General features: G+C 39.2%; 1 protein-coding gene across 25 annotated transcripts in view; it reads right to left on the reverse strand.

Annotated features, from left to right (window-relative positions):
• QKI (QKI, KH domain containing RNA binding) overlaps window positions 1-21,798 on the reverse strand; it is a 151,206-nt gene extending 129,408 nt beyond the window's left edge. For 9 of the 25 annotated variants that reach the window (XR_002341609.2, XR_014837085.1, XM_085011603.1 and 6 more), the window contains exon 1: window positions 21,191-21,552. Coding sequence is in view for 10 of the 25 variants with exons in the window: in XM_021083632.2 (XP_020939291.1) it covers window positions 21,191-21,332 (142 nt within the window). In the remaining 15 variants the exon portion in view is untranslated. Of the gene's footprint in view, window positions 1-19,902; window positions 20,938-21,190 lie in introns of those variants that run through there. The other 16 variants (XM_085011556.1, XM_085011597.1, XM_085011576.1 and 13 more) reach the window with 6 other exon arrangements.
• Between the last annotated feature and the right edge of the window lie 4,913 nt (window positions 21,799-26,711).

Below are 26,711 nucleotides of genomic sequence, written 5' to 3' on the forward strand. Positions count from 1 at the left end.
ACTCTTAAATACCTGGAGCAAAAGTTCCCACAACACACTCTTTAAAAAAGACATTTGTGCCAGGATCTGACCTGTTTTAATGGTTTAACCACTTTTCAGGAGTTTTAAGATTATTTTCACCTCAAATGAATAATTCAGGGGAAGGAAGGCTGAGATATTCGGGTTTGTGATATAGCTTTGCATAACTACACCTTAATACCTTAAAATAATTATCTAAACAAAACAAACAAAACAACACAAAAGGATTACATCTCACACTGTCAACTTGCAACTGCAAAGTTGCTGTGAATACGCCTTTACTTCACTCCATTGACAATCCTGTAATCTTGGACTAATTCAGTGACAAGGCTTCAAATTCGGAATTCTAAAATCCTTTCAGAACTCAGCTTCAGAACTCAGAAACTTAGATGCTTCAGTTGTTTCAGACTCTGGCATAAATAATCTAGAACTAAATGGTGGCTATTTTAACACAACAATAGACTTGGAGGTCAATCAAAGAACATCACAAAAAAATAAAAAACCTTTTTAAAAAGTAAACCACCACCAATACCTACGGAAACTGAATCTAGTATTAGCTTCTAAAGGAGTAATTATACTCGGCCTACTACAGATTACAGTTTTAATGAAATAAGTACTATGCTATGTATACAGATGTGTACACACTTATATACACAAGCATGCAAACACACAAATACTCACCTATCAGTAAAGTTACATAAGTTATATATATATATACCATGTTTATATACAAATATATATTATATATAATATATTTAATATACTGTTGAAATATTATTATAATGTTAAGTAGGGAGCATTAGAGTTAAAAGAATCATACTTTACTTATCTCACAAAGGTCAAACATAAATACTACCTTTAGGCTCTATCTCTGAATTCTAAACTTGCCACAGCTTGCTTAAGTCGAATAAACCAAACAACAAAGCATCTATCACTGATAAGAAAATAGCTGATTTATTTTTAAGTTTGCAAATTTCAGATGACTAAACATTCTAATTTATGATCAATATGGAAGCTTCTCATATGGATGTACATTACAACTGACCTAGCACTTCAAGTTATTTAAATAAAACTACTTTCAATGGCAAAGGTAACAATTACTGATACCTATTTTAACAAGAAAAAAAAAAACCCTCCAATTTCTTGTTTTCATGCCTTCACTCCCATGTGTACAACCTCAACAAATTATTTCCTAAAAACACAGAATTTGTAACTTTTTTCTTCCTTCTATCCTTGCTTTCTAAACTATCAAATATTAAACTCCCCTATTTATCTTAAAATTAAACACTTTATAATTCCATACTTAAAGAGAACACAGACTTGCCACAGCTATATTCTTACTATATAGTGACAATGCTGCCCAGAAAATACAATCTATCAGAGATCAGGGTTGCATATCCAAGCAAAATTTGAAAACCTCCTACAAGTAATCTTTATTTCCCTTTGGAACCCAGCAGTTTCAGTAAGTATACTAAGAAATACTATTTTTTGTATTTTACATTGACATTTTTTATATTCTAAGCATTTACCATCTTAGATAGGCCTCACTTTCCAAGTGTTACAAATAATTCTCTAAACTTGGACACAGATATCTGTTAACAAATACATGTATCATGAGGAGAAAGTACACCCCAAAATATATGCTACAATATAGCCAAAATTCAGGTTTAAACACTCTAAAATATTGCATGTTGGATCAGGATTATTTGTAAAAAAAAAAAGATAAATATTAGTTACTTTGAGTAAAAGTGACAAAGTCCAGATCTCCCATAACAGAAATTCTACCTTTCTGTTTAAATGTTATAATGTAGACTGTTTAAATACAAAACAGTAAAGACTGATAATCTACATGACACGACCTATCAATTGAATGTTATAAGCCCAGAGTATTCTGCATCTTTCAAGACAGTAGTCTGTCATATAAACAGCAGAAACATGAATTACAGAGTATATGACCATAAGTGTGGTAAATGGATTTTAATTCATTAGGCGTATCATGAGCTAAAATATAAAGACAGCAATATTTTAGTTTTTTAATAAAATACAAAAATGTATGTATTAAAGGCTTTAGGACGAAGAATAAGCAACTTTAAACAAACTATCTCTAACCCTTAAATAGAATACTCAGGTGTCATTCATCTGAACTAAAGAGACCAAGCAAAATATCCTGCGATTCCTATGTTCTCCTCAATGTCGAAATGGGTGGATAAATTTAAAGCCTGTTCTCTCAAGAGTTGCTTTATAGGCAATTTTCTCCCAGTATCAAGGTCTGCAATTTCCATTTGGCTGCCAGTCTGCGATTAAATTCATCACCTTTATTATAAAAATGTGCTTTACTCCATGGCCTGCTGCACAAGAACTATAAGGAAAACATTTTTCACTGCTAACGGCAAAATCATTCTAAGGCAACCACCACATCCACTCAGACATTAGCTTCCTCAACCTGATGCAGTAGCCTATCACTCACAGGAAAAATGTGTAACAACTGTGTAACCCACAGAATGAAATTAAATTCTATAGAAATGTCATGTATTAAGTTTTCAAAGATAAACTGCAGCCAATTCCCTAATTTTCACATTCAGTGTTGTTGTGAATCAGCTAGCCACAAAAGTCCATATACAGAATATTTCCAAATTCCTACAAAGGGACAAAGTAATTTCAAGTATTAGGTAATTAAATATCCATCTTTATCCTATTATTCAAAAGTTCATGGTTTGTATTGTAGCTTAACTTTCCCTCTCTGGGCAAAGAGCCAATGGTCAAAGATAATTATAAAATATATATATTTATGTAACATTTCTAACTTTACCTTCTTAATAATTCAGAATATAAACTTCAAAGGAAAAAAAAGGTCAGAAAAGAAATAATACTTCCCAAATAACAGCATTGAAGCTAGACACCATGACATTATTTAGGACAATAATATTACTCACTTGTGAGATTCAGATTTTTTAAAAAAGATTATCAATAAAATTAACATTTACTTTTACAAACTTGGCCTATACACCAAAAATTCAGGAATCTTATTTTCATATAAACTTGATAGTATTCATTTTAGCATTTATAGAAAAAAAAAACAGGGAAATAAATTTCACATTAAGTGAAGTCTGTAATCAGAGGAATTATCAGATGTGAATAACGTGAACCTAGAATAAATTTTCATTTTCCTGCTAGGAAATGTGGTCCCTTTCCATCTTAACCTGTACGTGCCTCTGTCACAGCAATTAAAGCACTGTAGTGTGTTTCTTATTTCATTTCTCTCTCCATTCCAGTGTATGTATCCTTAAAAATTGACTATGCCTTATTCATCTCTGTATTTCCAGTAACCAGAAAAGGAAAAAAAAGTTTGAAAACTAAATTAAAGCAGGAGCCAGTAACAGTTTTCCTAAAACCACACAGGTCATAATCTGTTAAATCTATAGTAGTAATCACAACTAGCATTTTTAAAATAGAATAGAACAGAAAAATACTAGATTACATTATAGGTAACAAATTATTATTTCATGAAACTTTCATTTCAGCTGTTACATAAATATATATATGTATATATAACAAAGTATTTCTCTTTATAGGTAGTATTTATTTTAAAAAAATTAAGATATATACCTTCTCTGGCTCGTATTTAAACCATCTTTCTGGTGCACTTTTATACCGTCAGGGTATATATATATATACTTGTTACTTAATAAATAATGTTAACAATCAAAGAGACTCTTGATTTACAAAATAAAAGACTTCCACTTTGAAGATCCTCTTAATTATTAACATTACCTGCTCCAACACTTTCACTCTTTTCCCATTCTCAGGCTTCAAGCCACCTGCCTTTAAACATCCATAAATAACTAAAAAGTTACTCAAATTTGGACAACTTTAGACACATCTGCAGTAACTGTGTAACAAAGCAACCATAAGAAAATCCAAAGTGTCAGCCCCTGAATAAAAATGAAATGTGAAAAATTAGACTCTCTCATGCCTTACCACTGTAAACAAAACAGACCTTAAAACAAAGGAGTGGTTAATTCCAGGCTACGCTGGCCCTCCCCATCCATTCAGAAGATACCAAGTAGCTTTCTTACCTTCCTTTACTTTTATCATACTGTTCTAGGGCGCATGATTTAGATCTATAATGGGAGGCAGGGAGGGGGGACTACAGCTTACTCTTAACAAATCGCTTTAAAGTATTTGCATAAAATATGGATGATGAAAGTTCTTCGCAAATATACACTAAATTGTCCCTAGACCTGGATTCGGCCTGCAGGAAAATGCCAACAGAGACTACCACAAACCTAGGGGAGCCTTTTGTCTTTACCACCAGTTTAATGACAGTATCACTGTGGGCATAAGATGCTTAATTTTACTTTTTTTTTTTTTGTCTTTTGTCTTTTTAGGCCCACACCCGAAACATATGGAGGTTCCCAGGCTAGGGGTCAAATCGGAGCTGTTGCTGCCAGCCTACACCAGAGCCACAGTAACGCCGGATTCTTAATCCACTGAGCAAGGCCAGGGATCGAACCTGCAACCTCATGGTTCCCAGTCAGATTAGTTTCTGCTGCGCCACGACGGGAACTCCTAATTTTACTCTTCTGTAGAGGAAAAGCTAAAAAATATCCTGCGTAGATATTTCAAGCAATGAAGTAAAATTTAAAATAAGACCACTTATGTCAGAAGGTAGTCACATTAGTCATGACATAATTCTCCATAAAAGGGATGACCCAAAGGTACTCTCTAGCCAACGACAGCTTACAGGCACACTACAGTCACAAGAGCCAAATACGCTACCATTTTTGAAACCAGCAGTTTCTAATCTGTAAAACTTCTTCATACTCTTTATAAATGAACTGTATTTACATACTATATAATCAAAGAATGGAAATGTGATCTCTAAGATCCATTTCAGCATTAAAATCTGAATTTTTATAGGGTTTTTCTTTGAACAAGAACACATTTTCAATAAAAATCCTTTGGGCCTCCCAAGTGAAATGCCAGTCTACCATCCAACTCTTGTACCCCCACCCTTTAGAAGGGCTGCTGCCAATTATAAATGTCATCAAAACTTTAAAAGACTGAATAACTACTATAATAAAAAAGCTGGTATCTTATATAAATAGATTAAAATCTGGGTTCACAAAAAACACTCAACTGGCTACTGATTTACAGACCTCACTGCATCTCAATGTTTATTAAACAATCCAAAAAAGACAAATACTTTTCTTTTCAAAATTTAATAACTCCTCTTCACTTTCAATTCAGTTTCCAAATTTAAAAATTTTAGACATGGAGTTCCCATCATGGCTCAGTGGTTAACGAATCCGACTAGGAACCATGAGGTTGCGGATTAGATCCCTGGCCTTGCTCAGTGGGTTAAGGATCTGGCGTGGCCGTGAACTGTGGTGTAGGTTGCAGATGCGGCTCGGATCCCGCGTTGCTGTGGCTCTGGCGTAGGCCGGTGGTTACAGCTCCGATTCCACCCCTAGCCTGGGAACCTCCATGTGCCGCAGGAGCGGCCCTAGAAAAGACAAAAAAAAAAAAAAAAAAAAAAAATTTAGACTTAAACCAGGCATATATTAGATCAAGATATTTATGTGCATATCTATTTCAAAGCAAGTCTCACTGATGTTTAAACTGTCAAGAGTCTATGTTAATTTTGTTAGAGAGTTCTATTTCTTAAATATTAAGTCTACGTTTGTATTTAAATAACATACATTGATTTATATTTCTTAAATATTAAGTCCACATTTTTATTTAAATAACATACATTGATTTAAATAAAATTCACCATTGAAAACTTTTGCCTCAATTGTTATATAAAACCAGAAAGGACACTTTTCTTGCTTCCTGTAAGATGGAATTTGAAATAGCCCCAAACTAAATAAAACTTAACTATTTTTTCAAAGGGTACTTTGATCTGACTTGAACCAGTATTTTCATTCAAAAAATAGGTTAAGATTCCCAAATAATTATTATTCAAGCTCTCCTTTCCCTAGATCCACAGGCTTTTATAATCTTCTAATATTTCCCATAATGTATTCTCAAACCACTTTTAGCTCCAAAAAGAAAAGAAAAAAAGGTATTCCTTTACCAAGCAATATCAAAAAATGCTCAGTTAAACCAAGTTAGTTTTCTAGACTGCAGATCCTGGATATTGAATGTTATCAACACAGTCAATACACAAAAGAATTAAGCAGCACTCCTTTGACTACAGAGCCTTTCTCTTCTCAGACCACCTCAGGAAGCCAGCATTACATGAAACAGGCTTCAAACACACTTATCTAAAGCCTCCCTCAAACCACAGTTTGAGATCTTCAATCTCTCCTCTCCAACCTAACCATGTAGTCTTTTCAAGCTATTAGAGCAAAAGCAACTGGAGAGGATGGCAAAATGGAGGCATAAAAACAAAGACCTATATACCACACATATAGACCAAGATACACTAGCAATTCACCTTTAGTACACAGCTTAGATTCATCGTTCGAGAAGTCACTCGCTCACTAATCCAGATGAACCTTTTCCTTCATGCACCTAAACCCAACACAATCATGGACAGACTCCTACAGAAAAGAAAATAAAGGCATCCTAAGAAAGGGTTAAGTAAATCCAAAAGAGAACAGAAAGAAAACCAAAGTAACTATGTATAGATTAAAAAAAAAAAAAAAAAAAAAAAGTGAAGTGGCAGTTGTTAGTTTAAGAAGAAAACCTGAAAATAAGCACCAAGTATAGCAATCTACCACATTAATAACAGAAATATGGAGGCAGATAAAAGAGAAAAATAAAAAAACTAAGAGAAAGATATAAAAGGAAAAACCTTCAAAATGGGTCTCCCATTATCAATAGGTCAGACTCTAAAATCCAGGCATTTAAAGCTCTACACAGTAGAGAATTACTTTCTCCTACTCACTTTCAGTGGATTGTGTTCCCACTTTCAAGGATGGTGTTCCCTGTGTCTAGCTAGAATGCTACTCCCTTACCTCTCTCCATTTCAATTCTATCTATCCCTCAAGAGCCAGGTAAAAAATAAAATTGTACCTCTTTTCCTGCAACATTCCATAGCCTTCCCAGCCTAAAGTGACTGCTTTAGCAACATTCTTTAGTCCTCTCTTGTATTACTTTATATTACTTCTATTTCATGCTATCTACCCTACTACTCAGACAACTTGAAGGTACAGAATGAATCTGAAGCTTTGTTGTACTCCTCCTAACATCCCACATACAGTATCCATTCAAATACTTGCAAATGAAATAAAAATTTTCAAATAAATATGTAAAGTCATTAAAAACTAATACGTAAAATACACAACTCTGGCATTACTCAAAAATTGCATGTCACATAAAACCAATCACTTCCTACTGGAATGTAGCATAAAACCCTGATTTCCAACAACCATGATGTAAAAAAAAAAAAGAGCTCGGTATTCAGAGGGCCCAGTTACAATACTTAGAAACTTAAGGCTTTTAAACAGTAAGTGATAAACTTCTGAAACCACTGATACTATATCATCATGCAGGATTCTTGAAAGCAAAATATGTCTAATACAGAAGAGTCAATAAATTATAATATACCTGTATAAGATGAAAACTATGTCACCATAAAAAGTATGTTGCTACAGAACATAAAATGGCAGGGGGAAATGCTCTTGAGAGTTAAAAAAACTCTCAGGGGTAGTATTACAATGAGATCCCAATTCTGTCATATCCATAAATAGAGAGGGGGAAAAGAATAGAAGGAAATTCACAAAAATGTTGAGTCATTATCACTGAATTACGGGTGATTTTCATTTTTTTTAATTTCGGTTTTTTTCTATGAGATGAAGAGTACTTGCTATAAAAATAAAATGAATGTGTCTGGTTCCTTATAACAAATTTTTAATGATTACTAGGAGTAAGATATTTAAGATTCTCATAAACTCTCAAAAGACTACAAGAAACAATCTTAAAACTGTACAAACAGAATAAGCCATTCCTAACTTCCACAGAAAAATAATAATTCACATTCAGGTTCAAAGACAATATGCTATGTTACTCCTCTGCCCTCACACCACCACCTTTCCCAGGATTCAGAGACCACAAACCACGCTATTGTGAAAAGTGAGTTGGTAATGTTTGCATCTTCAATTCTCTACATTTCACAAGTAACAAAAAAGAGAAAAGCAACAGCCCTGGGGGAAGTAAAATGCAAGTTACCATTAGTTCTACAAAGGTACCATAGTAGATCTCTTCTTCCCAGGTTCTCTGCACATAAACAAAGAAGACATAACCCACACATTCTTCTCTCAGGTTTGAGTTCAACTTCGAAGTGATGGAAGGAAAAATGCTATTTTAAAACTGATTTGGCATTTGTTAAAAAAGCTCAGTGTAATAGCTAGAAAAATATAAATGTATTAATTGTCAACAAAACACATTACTTCCAAATCATATCCAAGAAGGAACTTAAATAACCAGTTTCTTTAACAATTTCAAGGTTTATTTTAAAGCAAAATATGTACTTACCTAACCACACACACACACACAGAATGCTATAAACTACAATAAAGTTGAGATAAGATTACCTTTCTACTACTGATAATTTTTATTACTATAATAAAACCATAATCTCCAAAAGAACTTTCTCTTCAAATAACATAATAGTAAACTATGGCACACATTTTCTGCTTAGATTAATAAACAGACATCAATTGCCTGGTTAAAGACTTTAGAATTGCAAAGATAATATACAATAGAATACCTTTAAACAGACTTGACTCAGTTCCCTGCCAAAACAAACAAAAACCTTTCAAACAACCCTTCAAAGCTGTAAAGGCAGAAACTGTAATTCAGAAAACTGCTGTAATCAATCCAATGTCTGAAACCAATCATATTTTATACAGTCAAGATACCAACACATGGTCTCTTAAAAAGACAAATTCTCCAAAGAAATATCACAACTGATTTACATACCACCCCAAATATTAAGTTCAATAATTTGTATTGATCATATTCCTGAGCAATTCTTCTCTTACAATTTAAAAGAGAAAAATGTCCTATTCTGGCAAGAGGGTTATTTTTCAACACATTTTAATCACTAAACAGTGTCTTTTGTGTACTCATATCTCCATCTGCTGGAACATAGCTCCCTTACTATTGAAAGTTCTTAAGGACAAAAACTTTACAGTAGAGATTTTGCAACTACCTAGAAATAAAATCAGAATTTCTACCAAGGGATTTTCTCTAACTCCTAGGACTTTAAAAGCCTAAAGAGCTATACTTATTCTTTCACTGATATTCAGAAGAATTTACTAAATTAAAATGTTTTGCCTGTTAGGTTCTCTTCTCTTCCTACACTTCAGGCTAAAGATACAAAGCACTAGCCTCAACAGCACAACCTTCTCCTTATTTCTGGATCGTATCTCCATAAACACACACACTCACTAACCCCTGATTTGAAAATATATTTTCCTCTAATTCCTGCTGGACATGGGGCAAAAGCCAACAGACACAGTCAGTATAATAACAAGAGAACTTAGCTAGTAAGTGACATCAAAAGGTCAACAAGATTTAGTAAAAATAAAAAAATACTTCCTATAAATAGAATAAAGCCAAAGGAAGAAAATTACAATCAATTAGAAGAACAAGAGGTCACTCACCAGCTGTATCTATAATTTTTAACGTCTAAATGTATAAAAAATATTTAAACATATTTAGTAATTTTACTATTACTAGTAATATTATTTTGTAAGTATGTTCTTTATATTGTACGATAAAGTACATAAGCAATTCCTTCATTATTCAAAAACCATGTTATTTTGGTGTTGGCAGAAAAAGAAAGATATGATTACAAAATTAAATATAATGTTAAATGAAAATACAAACATGAATTCATCAATTTCAAATTGATGCTGTCTAGCTCTGTTCACAGAAAAATGGCCAGTGGCCTGGAAGTAACCTCACCCTGACAGTAATCAACCTATTTAGTGCCTAAATTCACATCTTAAAATCAATTTCACTAAAAAGAACCTTGGAGAGGAGTTCCCGTCGTGGCGCAGTGGTTAACAAATCCGACTAGGAACCATGCGGTTGCGGGTTCGGTCCCTGCCCTTGCTCAGTGGGTTAAGGATCCGGCGTTGCCGTGAGCTGTGGTGTAGGTCGCAGACGCGGCTCGGATCCCGCGTTGCTGTGGCTCTGGCGTAGGCTGGTGGCTACAGCTCTGATTCGACCCCTAGCCTGGGAACCTCCATATGCCGCGGGAGCGGCCCAAGAAATAGCAAAAAGACAAAAAAAAAAAAAAAAAAAAAAAGTATAAAAAAAAAAAAGAACCTTGGAGAAAGGGCTAATTCTAGCTGTGAGGCAGGTGAGCATGGGGCATCAAACTGCCCCAGAAAGCAAGGATGATTTCAAAAGACACGAGGGCCAATTAGATTATCACAGACCAAAACTGTAACAATTTGAACATCAAAAAGAATATTTATTGCAGTAGGTCTATGAAGATCCATGAGCCCATAACAACTATCATGAAAGACAGAAAAAAATTAGCCTTCATTTGAGGTAGCTAGAAAACCAAGACTTTACTCTGAGAACCAACCAATAATTAATAAGATCTGACTTTTCCGTTAGGAACTTATTTTAGAACAGTAATATCCTCTGCTGATGAAAGAAAGCTTTACCTGTTAAAGAAAATACCCAAACTTTACAGTGGAAAGATCAGTTCATCGCCACTCCAACCCAGATATTAATTTTAGGCAGAACTAGAACAGTGCCCCAAGAGTTACGCAACATCAAGTATGTAGTATCCTTTATGATCTTATACTTGAACCTACCAATCCTTCAGACTGAACTTCCAAAGTAATAGACATATGACATTAAGAAACACGCCTGAAACAAAGTTACCCCCGTGCCATGGGGGGGGGGGGGGGAGAGAAGGCTCATGGTTTAAAAGGATTAAAGACCTAACAAACAGGTTCAGTGAGTGGTCTTGAGTCAGATCCTGATTTGCACAAGCCCAGTTCAGTTATAAGGAACACTTTGGGGACAACTACAGAGATCTGAATATGGACTGCTTATTACATGAAGTGCAGGATTAATCTATTTTGTTCAGTGTGAAGTCAATATGTAGAAAACTATTAGTTTTTAAAGAGATAAACATTTAGAGATGAGATGTCAAAATGTCTCTACTTAAAATAATCAATATATGTAGTTGCCATCATGGTCCAGCAGAAACGAATGCGACTAGGAACCATGAGGTTGAGGTTCGATACCTGGCCACCTGGCCTCGCTCAGTGGGGTTAAGGACCTGGTGTTGCCATGAACTGTGGTGTAGGTCCCAGACATGGCTCGGATCCCATGTTGCTGTGGTGTGGTGGAGGCTGGCAGCTACAGCTCTGATTAGACCCCTAGCCTGGGAATCTCCATATGCTGCACGGGTGCGGCCCTAAAAAGACAAAATAAATTAATTAATTAAAATAAAATAATCAACCTAAAAATAAGGTTAAATAAAAGTGAAATGGATGATGAGCACAGTCATGTTCTCAGAAAGTCTACACTGTACATGATAACACGAATAGACTTAACAATATTAGACAGATGCAGTTGGGACAAAATTTTCTCTAAGTCAAACTTGCACAAGAATTCCTAAGATTCCCCCAAAGCAAGAGTTTCTTCAATTCTCTTTAATTCACATAGAAATGAAAGCCCAATTCTAAAAAACCACAACTTGGGCTGACAGGTAAACAAATGAGTCCCATGTGTTCTCAATACTTCAGTATGAATACAGTTACTTATGGCTAAAGAAAAATAAATTTGTATGTTTATTTTTAGTTAAAACATTTAAAAAAAAAACTCGAGTTTAAATCTTAAATATAGAGAGATCAAAATATATTTTAATATTTTGAGAAAATACAACAATTTTTTAAAATTTTCCTAATCTCTTAACTCTCCATACCATGTCCAAATTCTACTTCCTCAAATCCATATATTCTATATACTAGTTAGTTTACCCCCAAAGAGTTCATTATAGCATCTGAATATAACTCAGGCGGTCAATGGTTCCTTACAAAACTCAGAATAAAACCTAAACTATTCACCCTGGCATTCCAGACCCACACATATAGCCCTAACCTACTCGCCTCACTACTTTTCTTCATGCATTTGCCACTCCAACTAACTTCATCTAAACACACTTTGTGAAAGTCTTTCTATCTCCCATCAGTACTGTTTTGACAATACTTCACGCCCCCTTCTGCTGGAAGAACCCTCCCATTCACTTCACTAAATTCTACCAACTATTAATACAAACTCAGGTTCCACTTCTCAAAAAAAATCTTACTAGACACTTCAGCTCAAAATGACTTCTGAACCTTCAGAATGCTAGTAGTGATTGATTCTCCTGCACATAAAAATTAGCTGATAAGTATATGGATAAAATAAATTACTTTTTTCCTTTTTTCTTTCATTCTCTACAAACTGCTTCGCTTATCTGATTGTCCATCCTATCAACAACAACCTTAAAATGTTGACAGAAGTTAGATGATGCTGCCTTACAGTCTAAGAAGCTCTTTTGCATATACTATTCTCCAGCCTTGGAGTATTTTGAAGTTGGCAGGGCAGCTGATAATTCCATTTACAGATGAAGCAGTTGAGATTCAGAGAAGTTACACGTCTTGTCCAAGATCACCAAACTAATTAGTTGACTGCAAAGTCATGATTGGACTCCAGGTCTATCAAACACCTCCTCCTACTTTGCAACATGGTTTCATTAGCTTGTAGTCAGAAACACAAATTCATTTTCATCTTTAAGCTGGCTCAGGCTTGTACACAGGCACACATGCACACACACACACACACACACACACACACACAGAATCAATACTTGAAAACCTATAATAACAATGGGAGCATCACTGCAACAATGATGACAGCAGCAACAGTAATAAAGGATTAAGGGCAGTTAATAGAGAAATTTGTATTCGGTGTTGGCTTGAAATTTTTATTTCCTCTAAAAAAGTTTATTTGCCTGCCATGTAACAGCAATTCTATCAGAGAAATACAACTGCAGCACAACAAGCAAAGTACTGTGGTTCATACTTAATTTTTTTTTTTTTTTTTTGCAAACACCTGAAAGAAACAGTGGATGCTCCTGATGTGGGCATCAGGACTGGGAGGTAGGGGCCACCTAGCACAGCTCTTTTTCCACTCATCATCATCCACCTCAGGCTGTCTTCAGAGTTGCCTACCATGCTTTTAACTACCCTATGCTAATCTAAAACTGATATAAATGTATATTCCTGACTTGAATCACCTAACAATATTAAAACTCTACATAAAAAAAATCCCAGTCACAGGTTGTTTCCTCGAGTAGTTATTAAAAATAGTAATCACAGTAATAAAAAGAGCACAACAATAATAAATAGTCACTAGATTTGTACCATATTAATTTAAAAGGTAAAGTTCTATCCTTTGGTTACTAAGTTTAAATGACTAAGTTGAAATCCTCTAAAAACACCTTCACTTTTTTTTTTTACACCTTTACTTTCTTATTTTTAGTCCTTTAACTATCATAAAGATTTCCATTATAATATATATATTCTAGCTCCAAAATCTTGATCAATATTTTGCTCAAGCCCAACATACCACAGAATCACCAAAAACCCTTTACTTTTTTTCTCCATGTTCACAACCTGAGGCAAGAGCAGTTTTTTAGCGCACGAACTATTCTGGGTTTTCCTTCTCTAGTTCCCTTTAGAGAGTGGTACATTCATCAAACAGATCACCTTGCCTTGTGATGTGGACAAGTCACAACCTCTCCATACCTTGGTCTCTGCACTATGAAATAAAGACCTCATCCCTCAACTCTCAAGTCCCTGCTAGCTCTGAAATTCCATGAGCTTCTATTGCTTTAACATACCTCACACTCAACTGCATCTAAGAAGAAATGTTTTGTATTTCTTTTTTAAACATATACATTTCTTCAAATACCTTTGTAGAAGAATTTTGAGACTATAAAATACCACGACAAGAGTTAATGAAAAAAAGATCAAGTAAAAATTGCATAAAAATTTGTTTTTTACCAGTGCTTTCCTTTCTCCTTGATGTAATAAACATATATATTATGTACTTTTAATTTTTCCTATGTATTTTAAACTATTAAATTAACATAAAAGCCAAAAGTTCCTCTAATAACTTGCAACTGACCAGGTGATCATTCCCAATCTTTACAACTAGTCCTGCACAAAAGCCAAAAGCAATGTTTATTCAAAATCTACTCCCTTTTTCACTGCTGATATACAATCACTTCAATCCTGAGGCGAAGCAAATATTACTTTGAAAACCTTCCTTGCTCTGAACTTCACCTTCACAAGCACCCACTCTCTAAGATTTCAAGGCCAGCTCAGTTGTACTGCATGTCTCCCTTTATACATATGCATGCTTGCACAGACACACCCCTTCTTTATCACCATGGCCATATAAGCATAGGTCCACTTAATGGATCTAACTGCACATTTGATGCTTTTCTGAGACCTCAACACCCTTGAAATGCAACCAAATTGACAAATTCTGCTTTATCAAAAGTAATATAATAGAAATGCTATAGCAAATTGATTCATTTCACCAACCTCAAAATTTAGATTAATAAAACATACAGGTTAGAATATATGAAGCAAAATTACTAACATAATCAAAATTTTGTTTATTTTATTAGACTTTTTAGGATTGCTGGGTTTTCAAACTAGAGTTTCTGGCTTCAGGAAACTGAGGAAATGTTGAAAACATTAAGTTCAGTTATTGCTTTGTTAATTACAAGAATTGTGGGAAAATCACTGTCTTCTACAAGCTATGTGTTCGTTAAAAACTCTTGAAAGATTTATTTTAAAACACTATTAAGACTAAAACAGAAAAGTAGACTCCTTTTAAAAGGGTTAAATTTCAGTTAACTGAAAATTTCAATTTATCAGTCTTCTAAGTAATGGCACTGTTTCAAATTAGCTTCAAGAAACACCTGTGTTTTAAAAAGTGCTATTTGTGTTAAATTACTATAACGGCCACATATGTTTATACTCAGCTTTCCTCTAAACTAAAACCATTCAAAGAATCCTTATTTATCCTGAGCACATCAAAGCAGCACTTAGGGACAAGGAATCATTCTCATTTATTGTGTTTGCAGGGAGCACATAGACCTACATATGAGCAGAAATGTTGACTTTTATAGGTAATTGAGGGAAGATTCACCTATAACCTATACAATTCCGTAAATGCCAAAACTTTTAAGAACTGAGATAAGCACTGATGAGTCTTCTCTGCTTATGGACTGGTATACTTTGTATAAGGACTAGCTAGAAATTACTGCTTAAAACAATTTTGTCTTTCTAATTGTTATTCATACCAATGGTAGTAAAGGCTCCTTGAGGGCAAGTACTGCAAAAAAATATTTCGAGACATCAAAAAATACCATTTTTAAGAAAAAAAATACATATACCTTTTTCTAATTGCCCAAAACTATTTGCTTAATCCCATGTTTTAGAGAAACCAGAAATGAAAAAAAGGATTTAAAGTGTGAACCCATTCATTAATTCAACAAACATATGAGATCATACATGTGCTAAGCTATGAAGTGGCCACCTTCAAAGAACTAATTCTAACAGGAGAAACAGAAACAGAAAGAGATAATAATATTACAATGTTAAGTATGATAACTACATAGAAAGTAGTACCTAACACAGGCTATTTATATTTATAGTCAAATTTCATAACATAGTCACATTAACAAAACAAACTGTACTATGAGAAGTTTAACGCTATCTGTTAAATGAAAATAAAGCTGTAAAAATCTTACTCGGACATCAAACAATCTAGTATTTTGAGCCCCCAAACTGAAATGCCAATTGAAAAAATGCATATAAGCATTTCCTAAAAGTTCTCATTAAGAGAGAAATACATTAATGCACTTAAAATTCACAATGAACTATCTTAATGTCAAAAAAAAAAAGGAGAGGTCAGAAAAAGTAATGAAGTCCTGTCAATCGTGTAAATAAAAAATTGGTACATAATTCTAACGATGACTTCTTGACATGGGCCAATGCACTATCCCCCTTCCCTTGGCCTTAAAACAGATCCTTGATCTTCCCAATGGCTGACATATCAGAAGCACAAAACTGCTCAGTGGGCTCTGTCTTTTAAGAAATCAAAAAATAAAACCTAATAATGGCAAAGCATTTCCACCATCTCCAACAGAGTAGGGCAGGTTTTATTTATACCTGCAGCATTACAATTCAAAGTGTATTAGCAGCATTGAATTCTCAAGGAAATTAAAATGTGGTTCCAGTCAGATTATAAAAAGCTACCCTTATAATCACACTGGTGTAATTTTCTTAATACCAAAAAAAGTCAAAAAAAAAAAAAAAAAAAACACAACAAAAACCTTACATTGGCCTCAAAAAAGGGGACTCTGAATCATGCACAGTAAAGCCCAGGAGGGGTACGTTTCATGTCTTTTGTTGCAGGCATCTATTTCACTTATAAAAAGTAAGCCAAAAAACCATCTGTTCTTATGGAAAACTGATGCACTTCAAGCAGCTGCAGGACAGTGACTAGCAGGAGGAGAATAGCAGAAATATAATGTGTACAATGCATCAAAAAGGCCAGATTAACTTGTTTTCACTTGATATTCTCAAAGCACTTAAGAAAAGGTACTCATACCAAACACACTAGCAAACGCGATTAGCAGAGACCTATTTCTATTAACTCAACTACGTTATATCCCTAGGAGAAGAGCTTTTGCTACAGAACATGTAAACTGGATAGAGTTAAGAAAAAAGAATAACCTGAGTCATGGTATTTATGGGCATTTTGAATACGTATTCTGCCTACAGAGAAATTAAGCTTCAAAAGTACAGAATAAATAACTTTTGATACAAATTATCACTTCCAATATTACCTTAATATAGCTGGTGACACCTCCTGGGTGAGGTGAAAAAAGAATGGAAAGAACAACTGATTATAAATACTGTCTTCCTTCTCATTACTAATAATTCAAGGGATTGTGCATATAAAAGCACAATCTTTGCTCCTAAAGAACACATTAATTACTTCAACTTAAATAAGAGCTGTTTGTCACAGACACTGATTACTGTCAACAATGCTTCTTCAGGAAAAAACAAACAAAACCCTCTAAAACTATAATATACAGCAAGAGTCTTTTCAATACCAACAAATATCCATGCAATTTTTAAACTGAGCAAGATTTCTCAAAAAATTTAGGTGTAGGAAAATTAAGGGTATGAGACATCCCATAATAAATGCATAATAAATAAAATATTAATGTGGAAAATATTAACTAGTAAAGCAAATTTTAACTTAAAATATTTTTTTGCCTTCATTTTCAAGGGAGAAGGAGCAGAGCGAAAAAATAAATTGTGGTCAAAAAGAAAATTTATATGTTCCCACCTCCTCCACCCTAAAAGACCATGAAAAAATGAAAACAAATTTTTCAATCAGTAATGCAGAAGCTAACACATTCGCTCACTTTTTCTAAGCCACACACTAATTTTTCAGTTATTTACAATAAAAAGATTTATGCTAGCCTTCCTCATAAACCATACATTTGTTAATTTTCATACCTACTTAAAAAATGAAGTCAAAATCTAATTTTAATATCCCTAGATCTTCATTTCCGCCATTTGAGATTTTTAAGTCAAACTGATTTTTACTTTTATGCCTTCTCAATTCTAAATTGCAATACTTTACTGAAACAGAATTTGCATTCAGTGTTCTTGCTTAAGTTTCATTTTCACGACAAACATTTCAAAAAAAAAAAAAAAACCCTGGAGTAATTACTCTTTCCCACGGATGATCCCAGGGTTCAGTGGAAAACTTCTCTTTAAAGAGAGAAGACAAGACTTTAAAACTTGTTTTATCTGTAAGCATCTCTAGGGTCAATGAAAGACTAAATATTGGAATTATCAACTGAAATTATGTCCTTTATAAGAGTGGTCCAGACTAGATGCATTCACAACCTACCAAAGCAACCATGTCCTAGATAGTTAGGAGAAAAATCTGACAACCCCTCCCCTACCCCCAAAGAAACAGAAAACAAAAACATTGTTCACAATCCATAATCAAAATATAGGCTAAAGGTTAACTTGGCATAAAATTAAAATGCTGTCTAAAGTCAAGTTTTAATCAAAAAAAACAAAGTAGCACACAGACCTCCTAAATGTAAACCAGAGAAATAAAAACTCTCAAACTGACCAGCAAATTCTTTAAAAGCTTACTTTCTAAGAAATTTTGAAATAGAATTGATACTCACTCAAAACTTCCATTTATCAGAAGATAAATCTACTGTAACCAAGTACAGTATCTTAACTTGATGAAACTAATCACTAAGCAACATTTATAGTTTTATAAATATTTAAAAAGAATTTTTCTGCCAATCCTATGGACAAAGGAAACTGTAATTCTTAACCACAAACAGAAGTCATGATTAATTTGTTTTGGACAACGACAGGCCACAAAGGGGTAAAGCATAACCTGTCAAATTTCAAAAGTAAATCACCCAGAATAGAAAAAATGCGATGCACTTCAGAAACCAATATTCTTCTCAAGTCAAATTGTTTATAATAAAGCTAACAATTATAGGAAGCAGCTTATTCCACACTAAGGAATAGCCCTTTTTCCTGCATGTTTGTACGGGTCTGATAAAAAAAAAAAAAAATCAAACTTCCTAGGCATTATGCTGTCCCTTTTTAAAACATCCTTGCTACCATACAGAAGCAATCTTTACCCTTAAGAGCTGAAAAGACTAAATGATAGACTAAGGCAAGAGATGGATTAAGCCCCACTAAAAGGGGAAAAAATGTGGTGTCCAACATTTAAAACTCAAATGGTTACTATTTCCAACCAGAGAGAAATGGAACAAACCTTCGTTAGAAATAACAATATAATTGGAATTATAGATTTAGAAGATTAGAAATCAAGCCAAAGGTTAGAAACTTTTTAACACAGAACTCCAAATTATCATTTAGAGATTTTAGACGAACTTGGAAGTACAAACGAGAAGGCTTTTAGAAGTAATCAGACAAACTCAAATTATTTACTTCAAATAGTACAAATGAAGTGAAAATATTTCTAAACTTTTTTTATAATCTCCTATGCTGTTTGATTAAATTCAACATATTAATTTAAAGAATGCAATTTAACTCTAACGTAGTCAATTTTCATTTACTATAAAGGATTCCTTCTACACAACTGGGCTTAAGGAAAAAAAAAATCTTAAAAATTTTTACTACTAGTAAAACTTAACCTTCATCAAAATATGCCCAGAAAAAAATAGCGTATTACTTCAGCAATGTGATAAAATTTTTCCAACAGTTTTAAAGAAAGTGTTTTCAATGTTTTCAAATACATATATGGACACAAAATGACAAAGGAAATGATCTATGATTTAAGTTGCAATATAGGTCAGGTTATTAAGTTATGGTCCACATTTTGCTCCAAACATTTCTCATGTTTAAAAAAAAAATAACTGGCGCCCCTTAGCGCCCACATTTGGAAATACTCAATTTAAGAGTTCCAGCTTTTTTTTTTTTTTTTTTTTTTTTTTTTTTTTTTTTGACATTCCAGAAAGTTTTCTGCCTCCACAATCTTTCAAATGCCAGCACAAATAGGAAAAGCAGAATCCCTTAAAGGGGCAGCTCAAGTTTTCTCCGGAACAATTTGATATTAACAAATTTGCTGTTTCAACTAGGAAAAAGCTCATTTCAAGATGGGCCACAGCTGTATACTTAACACACGTAAGCAAAAAAATGTGTTCGCAGTACGAGTTTGGTTCGTACAAAAAAGTACAAAATCTAACAGTTCTGTACTTTTAAGTTGTTTCTGTGACTTTCAAAACAAGAAAAGCTCCAGGGATTCTTCTTTAACCACCTTTTATCACGGAGACATTTCCGGTCTTTTGTTCTTTCGCGACATCCCAACTCTCTAATGTTCAGATTCCTTTTTCTCCAGCTCTATATGGTTAAAATTCCTCAAAATTCTTGTGAAAAATCTGGAATCCATTGTTCATTGTATAAAATATACTTTTCCGTTTTCGTTTAACAGTCCTCCGGGGATGCTTCTACACAGAAAAGAGAAACTCCTTGCTACTCGACTTTCAAAACAGACATTTTTGTTGGTCATATTTTTCCCTCGGCGTCCACAGACGTGCACAGCGACCAGAAATTAACACTCCGGGTCACTGCTACAAGACCTTGTTAAAGTAATTCCAGAGTGGGTCAAAATTAATCTTCTCGACATTCGTCGCTCCTCACAGCTCTCCACCAACACAGCGTTTTGGCAAACTTTTACTCGTTTTTATCGTCGCCCTTTCAAACGTCTTGATTTCCTGTCTTGCAAACTAAGGCAACGGCGTCCTCGGGAGAAGCTCTCCGCCGAAGTTCTTTGAAACTCGGGATTACGTTTACACTTGTCCTCGCGGTATTTCGCGTTCACACCCCCCCCCCCCCGAAGTGAAGTTAAACTCCCCAACAGTTCTCGCTTCCCCAAACAAAAGGACAAAAAGTGCTTTCCGCTGTCATTCGGTCCTCGCCCCGGGCTGAAGCGGCGTTACTCTCGGTCGGCTGTGGAACCCCTCCCAATTAGCGAGCCCACGCTACTCCCCTCGAGTACTCACAAGCCACGCAAACTTCGAAAAACCCAAAGCCCCACGGCATCTCCCAGTGGGGGAAGCGCCGGCGACCCGCGGGAAGGCCCCTCGGGAGCGGCCCCGAGCCGGTGTCCTTCAGGCGCCCGCGGGGCGCGGGGCGGGCAGGCCGGGCCGCTCCCCCGGAGGCCCGCGAGGCTGCGGGCCGTCGCGGTGCTCGCAGGCGCGGCCGGGAGCCGGGGCGCAGCAGGGCGGGCCTGCAGGCTCCCCCAGCGCTCCGACGCCGGCGCCCAGGCCGGCCCGGGCGGGGCGCGGGGGCCGGGACCCGGGGCCCAGGGGCCGGGGCGGGGGGGCGTCCCGCCCGCAGGTCCCGCCCGCGCCCCGGCCCCGGCGCGCCCCGCGAGCCCGGCCTCGGCGCCGCCTCCGTGCGCCCCGCCCGGGCCTCTCCGTCCCCGGGCGCACGGTCCCCGCCGACCGCGACCTTCCCGCCCTCCCCACTCCGGCGGGCGTCGGGTCCCGGGAAGAGGGGCCGCCGCCCGGGCGCGGGCCCGAGGGGCCGGCGAGGCGACTCACCTTCGTCCAGCAGCCGCTCGAGGTGGTTGAAGATCCCGCAGAAGTTGGGCAGGCTGCTCATGAGCTTCTTGTCGTTCATCAGCTGCATCAGGTAATCTGGGGTGGGCTTCGGCTTCTCCTTCGTTTCCATTTCCCCGACCATATTCCAGGCTCCGCAGCTCACTCCGCCCGCCGCCGCCGCCGGAGAGGAGGGAGGGGCGGGGAGCCCCGGCCGCCGGCCGCTCGGGACTCGGCGTCCCGCTCCGCTCCGCTCCCGCGCCGGGCGCCGGGGCGGCCGGACCGCGCGCTCGCCGCGCTCTCCCCGCCCCCGCAGGCACTTTCCGCCCGCGGCCCGACGCGCTCCCGGCCCGCCGCCGCTCCTCGGCCGCCGGCTCGGCGCGTCCCTCACGAGGCCGGCGGGCGGGAGGCGGGTCTCCGCGGGCCGAGTGCGGGCGCGGGCCGCTCGGCGCCGGACGAGGAGGAGCCGGGCCGCCGCCGCTCGCTCGGCTGGTCGCGCCCGCTCAGCCGCCGCCGCCGCCTCTGCCGCGGGCTCGGGGTCTCTCTGGGCTGGTCCCCGCCGCGGCCGCCTCTGCCGCTGCCGCTGCCGCCGCGCTCTGACTCCGCTCCTCCTCTTCCTCCTCCTCCTCGCCTCCTCCTCCTCCTCACTCACTTGGCGGCGGAGTTCGCCTCAGTTCAGGCGGCGCTGCCAGCGGCGGCGGCGGCGGCGGCGCGGGGGGAGGGGCGGCGGCGCGGGGAGGGCCGGGGGCGGGCGGCGGGCGGGGCCGCGCAGGGCGGCCGTTAGCGGGGCCCGGCCGGCGCGCTCCTCCTCCCGCCGCCGCCGCCCCCCGCAGCCCCCGGCCCAGGCGCCGCCGCCGCCGAGCCGTCGCCCTCCGGCGGGGTGGGCGGCCTGAAGGGCCGGCGGCGGGCAGCGTGACGGAGGCGGCGCGGGGCGAGCCCGGCCTGGGCGCCGGGGTGGGCGCCCCGGGCGAGCAGGAGCGGAGGGAGGGGCCGCTGCGGGGCCGACGGACGGGGGAGGGCGCCGGGTGGCTGTGCTTTCGACTGGGGCGGGGGCGCGGGCCGCGTCGCCTCGCGCTCCCCGCTGCCGGCCGGCTCGTCTGGCGGGCGCGGTCGGGCTGTGGCGTTTGGTGAGAGGGATTTCCAGCGGGACGGGCTACGGCGCGCCAGGGCTGCGCTCGCCGCCGCACGGCCCCATCCTCTCCCCCGTTATTATGGTTCTTTAAAAGCCTCCCAACCACCCTCCCCGCCACCCCGAAAAAAAATTTTTTTTAACGTCCTGTTGCTTCACGGGGGACTTTCGGGGTGGGCGTCACGTGGCCCGACACGTAGCCGTAAGGTCCGAGAGCGCGTGCGTGCGTCGAGGCCGGCGGCCACGCCCCTTCCGAGGGTCGCCCCGCCCCCGCTGGGGCCCCGCGAGCGAAGGGGGAGGTGCGGGGCCTGCCGCGCGCCTGCGTGGGGCGGGCGGGGGAGGGGGCGCGCCGGCGGGAAGGGGGAGAGCGAGGATGGGGCCGATGCCCGAGTGTTAGTGCGGAGAGCCCTGTGCGCAGCGGCCGGGCCGTCGGACCCGTGGTGATGGTGGTGGTGGTGGTGGTGGGAAGTAGAGGGGTCTTCGCTCCCTGCCCCACGCTGTAACGATTGTGTTGCCCCGAGTCCTCCTGCGCAGGACGTGTTCACGATGGGCTCGGACTGTGGTTGTGTGGTTGGTGGGACCGCACGACGACCCTCATGTCCCCCCGGTCTCCTCCGGCCTCTGGAGCCACACGGCGGGATGGAGCCTGAGGAGCTGCGGGTCCTGCTTGGGCTCCTCTTGCAGCCCCGACGACGTCGCCGTCGCGGTGGCCGCGGGGGTGGGAGCGGCGGTCGCGCTCTGGGGTTGGGGTCCGCTCTGTTGCGACATCCCCCTCTTCTGAGAGCAGCTGCAGTGAGGAGGGCGCACCGGCTGGACCGAGTCGGGAGCAGAACGTGAACGCTGTTTGCGATGTGATGGCATCAGCGCTTCGTGATGGCATCAGTATCCAGTAATAAAAGGCAGCCGCAATAAAGAAGCGAAATAAGGAGCGTGTACCTAGTTGGAGAAGCGAAATAAGGAGCGTGTACCTAGTGGGAAAAGCGAAAGTCAACACTCATATTTGCAAAGTTGAAAAAGAAATCATACGTTGAGCAAGAGTCTTTTCATGCATCAAAATAGATTTCAAATATTGTTTGGGCAAGAATTTTCTGAACCTCAACAATGCAATTACGGTTCAGAAAACTGCTGAATTTTGTCAGCCACCAAATCTGCATCTGCATTTTATTCCAAGCCCTTTATAACACGTTCAACTAATAATAGAGACAAAATTATTTAATATCAAACTGACCATTCCAAGAGTGGCACATAGCTGAAATAGCTATCTCATGTCTACAGTGTTTTACCTGTAAGAACCTAAGTTGGCTTTTTGGGGTTTTTGGTAGTTTTGCTTCAGATTCTGAGGAACACTGTTTGAGTTGTATTGAAACTACTAAATGAATTTCAAATACTCTTGAGTGGCAAGTAGCTTCTGGCCTGTTCGTTTAAAAACCATAGAGTACTTTTAAAATTAAGCTACTTTAATAAAGGAAATAGAATTGCTTTGCTAGACAAAGTTAAAAACATTTAATTCTCAAATAGTTTAAGTTCACTAACATCCATCACTGTTAGTAAAATTGTAATATATTCACCTACTTAATATCTATCGAAGGATGAATTTTATAAATGCAGGGAATAGTAATTTGATCAAAAATCTGTTGTTTCTTCGAAAACTAATTAAGGTATGCTTCTTGAGTACCTGGGAAAATAAGTGGTTTTGGTACTAAGTTACTCATTTGATTATGTAATGTAACACGTTCACTCTCCTCCTTGGTCTTTTCACTTATTTATTAATCGCCTAGGCCCTGTGCTAAATGTTCTACCTGTATTTCTCCTTTCATTTCTCTTTCAACTTTGCGGCTTCGATTATGCTATTATCTCCATTTTATATAAGGGGAAACTCAAGGAGAAAAAGGTTAAGTAACTTGTCCAAGTCTGTAGCTCATGAGTCCTGGGACTGGGATTCAAGTCCACCTATATTTTCTTCTAAAGCCCATGTGCTATGCCCTGCTACTAACCCTATCCAATGGGATTGAGACTTTTGATGATATTCGACAATTTTTGACTCATAGAAACTGCAATTTTATATGGCTGACCTGTTCCTAAAATCTCAGTGAACCAGATTAGGGGAAAAGAAGAGTGGTAGGCAGTATCAATTTCCCGTGTATTAAATCCCTTCTGGTTACAACACTTGATAATAGCTACCACGTTTTACCTTTTCAAATATACATGGACCACTGCTCTGTTCACAGTTCTTCAGTGGTCTCCCCCCTCAGATGAAAAGCAAAGATCTTACTGGGGCCTGTGAGGCCCCAGGTGCTCTGGTCCCCTGCTGCCTCGGTGACATGTTGGGCTCTGCCTGCAGCCCACCCCCCTCCAGATCCCTCCTGATTCTAAATTAGGCCAAGCAAGCCTTGCTTTGGTGTTTTCTTTCCTTGAAGGATTTTCCCCACGCATCTGCAAGCTCCTCCCACTCTTTCTCAAGTTTTATCAAAGAAGGCTTCACTAACCAACCACCCTATATAAAATAGCATATGCATTATGTAGACACACTTTCTATATTCTATCTGCTTACCCCCCCTTACTACTTTTCATAGCATTTATTTCCACCTGACATGTTCTATCTATGGATATATTTGTTTGTCTGCCTTCCCCCACTACAGTGTAAGCTCCAGGAGAGCAAGGACTTTATTTTGTTCTATTTGGAACTCCCAGCACTTGGAAGAGTGCATAGTACATGTAGGCACATTAAATATATCTTCCCAAAAAAGTATTAAGTGTTTGTTATGCTCTAGGAACTGTACAAAACCTTTACTTCTGTATTTTAATCCATCAGCAAACATTTGAGGTGGATGCGAATAGCCAGAGTTCTGAAGGAAGATAGCCGATGCTTGAGAGTGAAAGTGGCTGGTCCCAGTCAGGGCAGAACTGGATCTGTGGAGGGTGAGGCCCCCTCACCTTCTTCAGGTATCCACAATATCTCTCTCTTTTCTCTCTCAAGCCCTGCCTCAAGCATTTTAGATATATATTACACCTTTAATTACCCAGCAAATGACAAGCGCAGTGAGAAGCACAAAAATTCTTGAGATTCATCACTCGCCTTCCAGAAGCTTAAACATCTAAAAATTAAATGTAGAAAGACTTTAACTACATTATTACAAAAAAGTCATCTTTGTGACATTCATAATACGTTAAATGTATTTGTAAGTTACATGGTAAGTTACAATATATGTATGGGTGGGCTGCGGTTTGCTGCGATTTGTAGATCTTTTTTTTTTTTGCTTTTTAGGGCCACACCTGCAGCATATGGAGGTTCCCAGGCTAGGGGTCTAATCAGAGCTGTAGCTGCCGGCCTACACCAGAGCCACAGCAACATAGGACCTGAGCCGTGTCTGAGACCTACAGCACAGCGCATGGCAACACTGAATCCTTACCCCACTGAGTGAGGCCAGGGAGTGAACCTGCGTCCTCGTGGACCCTAGTCGGCATTGTTAGCCACTGAGCCACGAAGGGAACTCCCAATTTGTAGATCCTTATAACGACTTTTTCCTGTGTGAGAAATTATGTCATCTATATGTCGACACTAAAAATGGTTCCATATTTAATATCATTAATTAACCATGAGTGGAAATACGTTTTCTGTTCTTTTAAATTTGATGGGCTCCATTTGTTCGTTGCCATTCTTGACACTTAAAAATAGAGAATTACAGTATTACAAACATTTTTTTTCTTCAGTACCGTGGAGTTCTTACAGGAACTAAAATGTTTCTTGGACTTAAGCATCAGTCTTTGACAGCTTTTTTTTTTTTTTTTCTTTTTAGGGCTACGCTCTACATATGGAAGTTCCCGGGCTAGTGATTGAATCGGAGCTACAGCTGCTGGCCTATGCCACAGCCACAGCAACACCAGATCCGAGCCACATTTGTGACCCTTACCACAGCTCACGGCAACACCAGATCCTTAACCCACTGAGCCAGGCCAGATATCGAACCTGCATCCTCATGGATCCTAGCCAAGTTCATTAACCAATGAGCCACAGCAGGAACTCCCTCCCCCTAGTATCTTTGTAAATACCAATGTCTTAATAGATTTTTTTCTTTTTTTTTTCTTTTTTTTTTTTTTTTTTTTTTGCCATTTCTAGGGCAGATCCCGCAGCATATGGAGGTTCCCAGGCTAGGGGTCGAATCAGAGCTGTAGCCACCAGCCTATGCCAGAGCCACTGCAATGCGGGATCCGAGCCGAGTCTGTGACCTACACCACAGCTCATGGCAACGCCGGATCCTTGACCCACTGAGCAAGGCCAGGGATCGAACCCAGAACCTGATGGTTCCTAATCGGATTCGGTAACCACTGAGCCGTGGGAACTCCAATAGATTTCTTGAGTATCCTTTTAAACTGTGAGATGGCTTATCAGGTACT

Source organism: Sus scrofa, chromosome 1 (assembly GCF_054392235.1).
Source record: "Sus scrofa isolate SSC_HxYL_T2T_F1_AM1 chromosome 1, Sscrofa_HxYL_maternal_Yorkshire_Landrace_v2.0, whole genome shotgun sequence".
Classification (NCBI taxonomy): Eukaryota; Metazoa; Chordata; class Mammalia; order Artiodactyla; family Suidae; genus Sus; species Sus scrofa.